At 39.0% G+C, this 11,227-nt stretch overlaps 1 protein-coding gene across 1 annotated transcript; it reads left to right on the top strand.

Annotated features, from left to right (window-relative positions):
- The first annotated feature begins 4,578 nt into the window (after positions 1–4,578).
- Positions 4,579–10,667, top strand: acmsd (aminocarboxymuconate semialdehyde decarboxylase). The gene is made up of 10 exons (XM_031291848.2): positions 4,579–4,762; positions 6,256–6,300; positions 7,122–7,218; positions 7,311–7,360; positions 7,673–7,909; positions 8,052–8,145; positions 8,598–8,693; positions 8,874–9,046; positions 9,740–9,838; positions 10,152–10,667. Exons 1-10 carry the CDS (start codon positions 4,706–4,708, stop codon positions 10,212–10,214), a joined length of 1,011 nt encoding a protein of 336 aa, XP_031147708.1. The 5' UTR covers positions 4,579–4,705; the 3' UTR covers positions 10,215–10,667.
- The last annotated feature ends 560 nt before the right edge of the window (positions 10,668–11,227 follow it).

Genomic DNA, 11,227 nt, shown 5'->3' with positions numbered 1-11,227 from the left:
AGTCATTAACGACCAATGTGTTGTGAAGCCAAAGTAAGTAATGCAATAACGTCTTTAACCAACCTAACCTTAACTGTATGATATCATTGCGATACTCAAGGTGTAGCCAAGTGACTCTCAATAGTTTTTTTTTTTTTTTCATTTCAAAGACTGAACAAGACAGATTTTTCCCTCGTAGGTCCTGGTTGAGCTTTGCCAACCACAAGCCCCTCCTTTACTCTGATAACTTCTGGCATTCCTCTCCCTGGTTTTTAATAACTTTTGGAAGTCGATAATATTCCAAATGTTTTTCTCGGTCTGACCTATTGGTACAACCTAAAACACGGCAATAATTAACCATTTTCCTTGACGCCGTTCAGGATCTTCTTCTTCTTCTTCTTCTTGTGTTTTTGAATGGCGGTTGGCAACCAGCTTTTTGGAGCATTACCGCCACCATCTGGACTGGAGTGTGGATCAAGAGGTCAACCTACACTTTCTTAAATCCTTTCTAATAACCCAGTTATCTTCAAAAAAGAAAACAAAAAATAAAAACAAATTTCACCTGATCCTTTTTGCAGTATATCATGTAAATTTAATGTCATCTGGTTTTCACCCAGTTGTGAAATCAATCTTTGTCTGGCTTGATGGTATTTAGGACAATACATAATTACATGCTCTATGGTTTCTTGACTATCGCAATATTCACACATTCCATCAACATGCTTTTTCATTATAAATAATGTTCTATTTAATCCTGTATGTCCTAGCCTCATTCTGGACACCACATCTTCTTCTTGCTTACTTCTGTATGTATTCCTGTTCTTCCCCACTTTTTCTTGAATGCTATACAGGTGTCTCCCAGATTGTTCAGTGTCCCACAAAAACTGCCATTTTTTATTTGTTTTAGCTTTAATTATACTCTTGACTTCAGCTTTACTGTATTTAATATCCACCTCTATATCAGGCAGCTCTGCTGCTTTCTTTGCATACTTATCTGCCAATTCATTACCTCCTACACCTATATGGGCAGGTACCCATATAAATGTAGTACTAATACCGGACTTAATCAGATTGTTAGCTAGTTGCAATATTTCATACACTATGTCCTGTCTAGACTCAGAGTGAAGAAACTTGATGCTTGTCAAAGCTGAGCTGGAGTCTGAGGCAATCACAGCTTGCTTAGGTCTATTGCTCTCTACCCACATCAAGGCCATCCATACTGCTAACAGTTCTGCTGTGTATACAGCTAAATCATCATTAATTCTTTTAGCAGATCCAATGTTTAATTGAGGGATAACATAAGCAATTCCCATTTTCGTATCCGTCTTCTTAGATGCATCAGTGTATATAATGACTCCTTCTTTATATTTCCTTGAAATGTATCTCTGTACCCTGTAATGATCCACTTCATTAACCTCCTTTTCCCCCAATAAGCCTAACCTCTGACAAAAGCCAAGGAGGAACAACTGGATAAACAACTGAAGGGCTTATTTTCAGTGCACTGATTCCCATCATTATTACCTTCTGCCTTATTGTCCATCCAAAACTTTTAAATAGGTCATTCTCTCTTTCTTGACAATGCCATAGAACTGACTGACTCAAATGTTTGTCACCATGACCTCTCAAATTTGCCCAGTACACAAGAGACAACTGGTCTCTTCTAAGATGGAGAGGCATCTCCCCCATCTCTACCTGAACTGCTGCCACTGGAGTGGTCTTAATTGCCCCACAACAAAGCCTCAAACCTTGATTTTGAATGACATCTAACTTCTTTAATGATGTTTTAGCAGCTGACCCATACACTATACACCCATAATCAAATACTGATCTCATCAGCCCAGTATAAATGGATTTCAAAGCAGGTCTGCTTGCACCCCATTCTACTCCACGCAAACATCTCATCACATTCAACACTCTCTTGCATTTATCTATAATTTTTTGAATATGCATTGTCCAAGTCAGTTTTTTGTCAAACCAAATACCCAAATATTTGAAGAATTCCACTCGTTATAACTCTGTCCCAGATAACTTGATTTTCATATTCATACGTATTTTCTTCCTAGAGAAGAATAAAGTCTTAGTTTTATCTATAGAGAACCTAAATCCCCATTGAACAGCCCATTCTTGGACTTTGTTTACTGCCTGCTGCATCTTATCCACTACAAAATCTATATTTCTTCCCTTTTTCCACATTGCTCCATCATCTGCAAACAATGCTACCCCAACTGAATTTTGTATATCCTTAAAAATATCATCAATCATTATTGAAAATAATAGTGGACTGATAATGCTCCCTTGTGGGACACCATTTTCCACATTGTATCTCTTACTTAGTTCCCCATTTATTTTAACTTGAATAGTTCTGTCAGATAAAAACCCTTTTATCCACTGGAACATCCTTCCCTTTATTCCCAATATTCTTAACTTAATCAGCATACCATCTTTCCACAACATATCATATGCCTTTTCAATATCAAAAAATACTGCCACTACAGTTTCTTTATTCACCTGAGCCTTCCTTACTGTATCTTCTAGGTATACAATGGGATCCATGGTACGCCGTTCGGGATCTACTTCAGTGCCTGTGCTTTGTTGTGATGCGGAGTACCTCCAACATGGCGACTTCGGGTCTGATGACGCGTCGTGAAAACCCTCTATGCTACAGTTCTACCATGAGTTCTACCAAAAAAATGTAAGAACTGTGAGTGCGTTGGAAAATACTTTTCTTCTTAACTTGCATGTGCCATTCTAGGGCCTTTTTATTCTATTATACTTATTTTTGTAAAAAAAAAGAGAGAGAGAGAGAGAGAGAGAGAGAGAGAGAGAGAGAGAGAGAGAGAGAGAGAGAGAGATCCGGGGATATTCATAAAACATTCGGGGCCCAGGCCTAACGACGCCTCTGGGTGAATCAACATGCCTGCAGTCTGTCTCGACGAGTTCCTAAGCTTCAACTATTGACCACCAGGTGTCGCCAAAACGCAGGGTTGTGGGCAGGTGAGGATGTGAACCCACTGTAAATAAAAATATCAGTCAGTTGGACACCGATTTGCTCTACATTCTGTAGGTTAGTGAGTTGTCCCCTCCCTCTGGAACTCTCTCCCCAAACACCTCAGACTATACACACCACTTGCTAATTTCAAAACCGCACTGAAAACCCATCTGTTTAAATCTGCTTTTAACCTGTAACCAACCTAGCTGTTTCCTTTTGTTTCTATCCTTTTTTATGCTGTTTTGCTGCACCTTTTTAATATTTATCTATAGTGTTTATTGATGTTTGTATACTGATCTTGATCACTATTCGTTTTCTTTGTTTTTACCTTGTAAAGTGCCTCTGAGTACCTTTGAAAGCACAATATAAAATACATGTATTATTATTATTATTATTATTATTATTATTATTATTATTATTATTATTATTATTATTATTATTATTGTGCAGCAACCTATAGTCAAATTACTGCAAGCAAAAGCCAGGTGTAATCATACGGCCTTATGAACCTGTGTAGCAGGCCCCTTCTGACCCATATCTATGAGGCTGATAACCACTGATAACGCCCATTTAATGGAGCCATAGCTTTAAAAATGTGTGGCTCAATCTGACACACATGTTCTGGACATGCTCTAAATTGTCTAACTATTGGCAATCATTTTTTAAATCTATTTCTGACATCCTAGGTATATCTGTTAGTCCTTCGCCACAGATAGCTATTTTGGGGTGCCTCCTGATGAACTTGTGACCACATCTTTACAGAAAAATGTTATAGCTTTTGCGTCCTTGATTGAACGCAGAAAAATTCTCCTCTTATGGAAATCCTCACAGCCACCGTCCTTTAAATCCTGGCTACATGATATGTTATTCCTACTAAGACTGGAGAAAATCAAATTCAGCCTCAGAGGCCGTCCTGAGAAGTTTTTCTCACACTGGAAACCACTGCTTGATTATGTTGATAAAATTCCCGCTACTGAAACATCCCCCTGATTGTACGCCCACACCTTGCCTGGTCCACCGACCCCTTAGATATGACTTCCACGGGCAGCAGATAACCTATGTTACATCCTCTTATTTATTTTTATTATTATTATTATTATTATTATTATTATTTATTTATTTTATTTTATTTATTTGTTTATTCATTCATTATTTTTCCACAAGTACAGACTGTTATCTAAAACCAATCGGAGTTCATTAACCTGTCTCTGGGATGGGTGGGATAGAAAAATGAAAATGTGACTCTGTGGATGTATTGTTTACTGCAACTGTGAATCAATAAAAAATATTTAAAAAAAATAAAAATAAAAACTTGTCAAGGTCAGTTCTCCGTTAGTTTATTAAAAAAAAAATGTGGCTAACTGCATCATGTTGCAACATCTAAGCTTTCATAAACAGCCACCTGCACAGAAATGCTATAAGGCTATGTGTGTTTGTGTGTTGGTGGTTGAAGTGGGGTTGGGTGTAAATAACATTTGAAGCTATAATATAACTTGATGTTTCAGGATATTAACTATGTATGATGTTAAATAGCCTCCACAGACTAAAGATTACTTACTTTTTGTTTTACAGACTAGGTAATAAATGACCAGGGTGTACCAGCAGCAGCAGTCATTCACCTGTCGGTCATTGGTTTCTGGGGGAGGGTGGAGAGTGAATTTGCTGGATTTGAGCTCAGTTACTGCAAGAAATCTTTGGCAGCAGACCTCCACGTTTTCCTGAGGGAAAATCATAAGGATGAAGGTCGATATTCATAATCATATTTTACCAAAGGAGTGGCCAGACTTGAAGCAGGTAGGCACCGAGAGACACAAGCTCAGTGGAGATATGAAAGGTTTTCAGCCACATATTGGTGGTTGAGTAGATTTATAAAAAAACATATATATCTTTGTATCAGGCCTGCAGCAGGCAGAGCATCTCCTTCAATTCAATGCAATTAGAAGCCCAAAAAATAAAATGTACAGACTTCTCTCATTGGAGTGTCAGCAGCGAGTTTAACAGCTCACTCCATAAATGTGTGTTCTCTACGGATGGTTAAACTTTAATCAATGTGTGACTTTGGCCTTGCTTTTCCCTGTCCTATCTGTTATCTGTTCCTGCTCCTATGTCTTTGTTATTGTGGAGGCCTGGCCTCCTTTCCTTTAGTGCTGCACAGAAGAGGTGCTCTGTGACTGATGATCACACCTTTCCACAATGCATATTTCTTTCTTTCTTTCTTTCTTTCTTTCTTTCTTTCTTTCTTTCTTTCTTTCTTTCTTTCTTTCTTTCTACATGCTTGGTGGATGTTACCATATTTTGAGTTATGAATTACCTTCTCTCCTACTACGATAATTATAATAATTGCAAAATGAACATGTTCCCACAATAACATGTTCCTTCCAACTTTATAAAAACCCAATATACAGCTAAGTGTTGAAGTGGTAACCTTTCCCTTTGCACAAACTGGGTGACTCTTATTTGTTAGCCAAAAAGTTACTCACAGACAAAGAAATGTACAGTAGATTATAGAGGTCTAACAGTAGGCTATAATATAATTGTTGTAGGATTTGGCAGGGGTAGTACTGCATAAAAACTAGAGCATATGAAAATCCTTTGTGTTTAACCATGTTTTACAGCTGGGGTCTCTGAGAGCCTCTGTAATGTAATGCATTATTTTCTGTAGCAGACTCTCATACAATTCTGAAAAGTCATGAAGTATGACGGTGATAGTACAATAGTATGTACATTTTGGGGTCGTAAAGAGTGCCTGGTTACTCAGGACCCCGAACAGAACATTAGGGTTAACGTGTTATAAACTCCACTGTTGATTTGGAACGTATAGATTTTATTTGAAGCAAGTTTCAACAAAATAGTAACTTGGAAGACATTGATTGGCACTTTTAAAAGAAGGGTGTAAAACCCATCTCACATTTTGAATAGCTGAAGCTGCTCTGTGGCACAGAGTACTACCGACCTGTAGGGATATGAAATGGGGCTTAACTGGCGGTTTCATCTGTATGCAAAAGAGTCAACAGCCTCAGGTGGCACTCGCTTCGAGTTATCCAGGGCATTGGAGTGGAAAGTCCTCTAGGATGAAGATTGAACCCTCGCAGATTGGCTAACACAATCAATAGAGGCTTTCCCACAGCAAGACATGTGGGGAATACCAAACTATGTTCACATTTACACAGATATTTCACATCTCAATGAAATACAACATAATCTAATACATAGTGTTTTTCAGTATGTGATATTCAAAAAGAAACACTCAGTTATTAAGCATAGACACTCTTTTGCATGTGTTTCAGAGATATGGATATGATGGGTTTGTACAGCTTCACCATCACTGTAAGGTGAGTTATAGTTTTTTTCTTCTTCTTTTATGCATACTTACATACATACAGACAGGGTGTTGGAGCCCTTATGCAATCTTACTGCACATAATGCTCGGGACACAGCAGGTTCCTCCTGGCTGCACCCCACCCTGTGGACCTTTCAGCCTGGCTCTCGCGTGTGAGCAGCTGCAGGACTCAGCACAGTGCCACTGCATCACTTCAAATAGCACCGCAACACAGCAAAATTCAGAGCAGCGTGGCAGCTGTGTAGCAACTTTCAGCAGCCGACATTGGTTGAGCTTTTGGCATCAGCAAACTGCACATAAGGACGAATAGTGGATTGTGTCACATGCATTCAAACATAAGCCGTGTCTGGTGATGAGCATCTGTTTAAGTCCTGATGCTAATGTTTAAACAAGATCTATGAGGTCTCCAGGTCACATTGTAACACAGGTGTAGATGTAAGCTTTTTAATTACAGGCATTAACAGGGGAAAAGCATTGTCCAGATGTTGTTTGTATATATTTTAAATATACTTTTAGCATTACAAATACATTTCGTATGTCATAACACTTTAACGCCAGGTGTAAATGAAAGGTTTTCATATGACGTGTGTATGTGTTCCATGAAACAGTGTATTAGCTGTCTGCTGCCATCATGTGGTTGTATTTAGAAGTGTTATGAAATCTAAATGTCACATGGTCTCATTAGCTTGAAAATTGAAAATTGAATGAGTGAAATGACCATGAGTGAGAACAATGAATCTGCCAAGGTGTCCAGACAAGGAACATTTTGATTGCAGTCACATCAACAGGGGATGTGACCGCTGTGTGTTTCAGGGTGAAGCAAACATGATGAAGGATGGGAAGCTGTTCCGAGTGATTCAAGAGAACTGCTGGGATGCAAAGGCACGCATAAGGGACATGGATCAACATGGTATATGCACAGACGTAAAAGACGCCTACACGTATTCAAGTGTTTCATCTTATTAATTCCTAAAACGTACGTTTCTGTTTATGATCTTTCAGGTGTCACAGTTCAAGCCCTTTCAACTGTTCCCGTGATGTTTAGTTACTGGGTAAGTGCACACTAAGTCTGAGCAACTTGTATGAAAAAAACAATGCATCTATTATGTTTTATTGCTGCGTGGTAAAGACCTGTATCATAGTGTTGTGAGCTGCAGCTAACCATTCATTTCGAAACAAGAAGCAAATTGAATTCTAGGCTCTTTGTGGAATACCACTTTTATACTTCTCTCAAAGCTGCTTAACTGTCTTTACTCTTCTTCAGTTACAGAAGCATCAACACTAAGATGAAGAATATGTTATTAAAATGTCTTTCCACCTTTCACAGATATATTTACCTATTGTATAATTTTTTTGGATTACAGGCCAAACCTCATGATACACTGGATCTCTGTGTCCTTCTAAATGACGATTTGGCTCAGACCATGCGCAGCCACCCCAAGAGGTTTGTGGGCCTGGGCACTCTGCCCATGCAAGCCCCTGACTTGGCTGTGCTGGAGATGAGGCGCTGTGTGAAGGAGCTGGGCTTCCCTGGGGTGCAGATCGGCTCACATATCAACGACTGGGACCTCAACGCCACCGAACTCTATCCTTTCTATGCTGTGAGACATTGAAATACGATGACATAATGTTCCTGTAATGGTTGCAAATATCCCTATGTTTACACTGGTTTGACTAATTTCATACCCTATTAAGAGGGTCAAGTTCTCATTGAGAAAAACTTGTGGTGTGTCTTCCATGCAGGCAGCTGAGGAGCTGGGCTGCTCCATATTTGTCCACCCGTGGGACATGCAGACAGATGGGAGGATGGCTAAGTATTGGCTGCCCTGGCTGGTGGGTAAGAGAGTAGCAAGAGGGGAAATTGAATATTCCCCCTGGTCTAGTCAATAGAAAATAAAATTCTCTTGTGAAAATACATTTACAGAACGGATCCATGTTTAATTATTTGTGCATAGAAAACCAAACCAATAGCAAAAACGCAGCACCAACATTATACCCACTTTTTCCTAAAATGATTGATGAAACCATCAAAACCAAATCATTGTATTTCCCCATTTGTTAAAACTCCCACATTGGTGTTGATTTTCTTTGAGTGTTGTAGCATTCACATCATGTTTGATGCATTGTGATTATAGCCAGTGATACCCTACCTTTTGATTTTGCTTCTGCCACTTAGTATATCCACCCACTTATATTGTCTTTTCATAACAAGACATATATGATGTTATGTATGTTAAAGTACAGTTTGAAAAGGAAAGGTTATGTTTTCTTGTCTTTTCCAACTCAAAGGCATGCCGTCAGAGACAACCATTGCTATTTGCTCGATGATATTCGGAGGCATCTTCGAGAGATTTCCTAAATTGAAAGTGTGCTTTGCACATGGAGGTATAGACCAGATGTTGGTGACACATTTTCAATTGTAGAAAATTAAAGTCACAGCTGAATAATATAAGCACTGAGGTGTCAACTTCAACATATTCTTACTTCATGCTAAACTACAGATGTTGTTTGACCTACTGTATATTGCTTATTGCTTTATTACCTTTATCGTTTATCTGGATACAGGTGGATCTTTTCCAATCACTGTTGGCAGAATTGAGCATGGCCACCAAGTCCGCCCTGACCTGTGTGCAGTGGACAACAACATCAGTCCACGGAAATACCTTGGTTCTTTCTACACAGACTCTCTAGTTCACGATCCCCTCTCCCTGAAGCTGCTCATTGACGTGATCGGAAAAGTGAGCTTGTATTCATCATTCAATCAACACACACACACACACACACACACACACACACAATTTATGCTTCTGGGAGGCTCCATGCGGAGCTTTTGCCATAGCCTACGTAAGTGGCCTGATGTTTATATTTGTGCGTTGGTGTGTGTGCGTCGAGCCGGCATGTGTGTGTGTGGGTAGTGGGTGATAGAGCAAGGGAGAAAGTGAGAGAGTGACAGCGATTAGCTTTGGAGAGCAAGAAAAAAAAGTGTCTCCCCTCTGCTTTCTGACTGAGGTGGGAAATCTGTAGCAGGAAAAGTTAACCCTCTCCTTGATTTCATCTTGTTTATGGAGAAAGAGAACCAGGAAATGAGTCGGGGGAAATGCAACGCTACCAAACCACGGCCGAGCGGCGTACGTCGCCGCAACGTGTAGTTACATTTTTCGAGAGGTGCACGTCAGGCTACGGCGTAGGGTCCGCCGTAGGTTCGTGTCTCCACGTACCTACGTATGTAGAAACAGCATAGATTTTACGCAGATGCATAAATCAAGCTTTAGAAGACACTGGAGGAGTGTTGCCAGTTTTGAACGTGGGGAGTGTGTTTAGAATGGTTCTACTGATGATAGTAACTATTCTTGCTTTCATCAATTCGACAGAGATACTGTATATCTGCACATATTTACTCCAATAGTTTAACATGTGTATTCCTCTTCCAGGATAAAGTGATGCTGGGAACAGATTATCCATTCCCACTGGGTGAGCTGCAGCCTGGATCACTAATTGAGTCAATGGATGAATTTGATGACACACTAAAGGTATAAATATCTCCTTCATTTAGACAATGCAGTCATGTCAATACTGCTGTCATGCATTGCCTCTATAACCCAGGTAGAAAATGCTTATTAGCAGTAGTGCAAAGGATGCAGTACAATTCTTCTTTGGTAGAATGTAGAATTTGGTATTGGTAGAATCTAGCAGCCATGGCAAATATATTGATGTCATTAAATGTCTCTAATTCAGCTAGCTTTTAAAATTGAATTACGTAATACACAAATGAACAAGTTTTAAAATCTTAAAAGTAGTAGCATGTCCAATCATACATGGTGTGTGTGCTTATATGTTTTGCAGGATAAATTGCTTGCTGGAAATGCAGTGGAATTTTTGGGCCTGAAACGAGAGGAATTTGAGTGAGATGCAAACCTGAGATACACCTGCGATACCCAATGATTCAGTGCAAAGGCTTTCTTCAAATATTCTTATTTGGATGATTATGAAAACCATTTTGGATTAACTTGTATAATAAATATAACCAACTTTTTTGTTGTTTGTTATAATAAAATAATTTACTCTCAGTATTTTGTGAATTGCTTTAGTTGTTTGATACTATTTATCCACACTTTATTCTTACACATCATATATGGTTAGCCATCAACAGAGAGTTAGTTTTTGTTAGTTTGATTAGAGCCTGGGTCTTCACTGTTTTGTAAGCCCCTTAGCTGAAAGAGAGATGGAGCAAGGACATATTGTATTCATTTATATATCAGGCCATTTTTTCACCTGATATTTTGTGTATCCCCTCACCTAACATGCAAAGGGTCTGTCCTGTTCTCATGTATATTATTTTCTGTGTTTACCAGGTCACAATAAACAACATGAGATAATATGGAGATGTCTGCTGTTTTCTAGCAAAAGTTACATAGGGGATACACATTATATCAGGCCATTTTTCACCTGATATTTTGTGTATCCCCTCACCTAACATGCAAAGGATCTGTCCTGTCCTCATGTATATTGTTTTCTGTGTTTACCAGGTCACAATAAACAACATGATATAATATGGAGATGTCTGCTGTTTTCTAGCAAAAGTTACATAGGGGATACACATTATATCAGGCCATTTTTCACCTGATATAATGTGTATCCCCTCCCCTAACATGCAAAGGGTCTGTCCTGTCCTTGTGACCTGGTAAACACAGAAAATAATACACATGAGGACAGGACAGATCCTTTGCATGTTAGGGGAGGGGATACACAAAATATCAGGTGAAAAACTGCCTGATATAATGTGTATCCCCTCTGTAACTTTTGCTAGAAAAGAGCAGACATCTCCATATTATCTCAGGTTGTTCACTGTGACTGTGACACATTTATATCAGGTGAGAAAAAGCCTGATACAATGTGTATCCCCTCTGTAACTTATATGG

This window comes from Sander lucioperca, chromosome 8 (genome assembly GCF_008315115.2).
Source record: "Sander lucioperca isolate FBNREF2018 chromosome 8, SLUC_FBN_1.2, whole genome shotgun sequence".
Lineage (NCBI taxonomy): Eukaryota > Metazoa > Chordata > Actinopteri > Perciformes > Percidae > Sander > Sander lucioperca.
The sequence above is the reverse complement of the archived record's forward strand: the minus strand, read 5'-3'. Positions and strand labels throughout refer to the sequence as shown.

Bases quoted from the DNA above. Each gene is read 5' to 3' on its own strand.
- acmsd (XM_031291848.2), top strand. From the start codon at position 4,706: ATGAAGGTCGATATTCATAATCATATTTTACCAAAGGAGTGGCCAGAC. The intron at 7,361-7,672 runs GTAAGTGCACAC...TTTGGATTACAG, and splicing joins CCGTGATGTTTAGTTACTGG to GCCAAACCTCATGATACACT. The intron at 9,839-10,151 runs GTATAAATATCT...TATGTTTTGCAG, and splicing joins AATTTGATGACACACTAAAG to GATAAATTGCTTGCTGGAAA.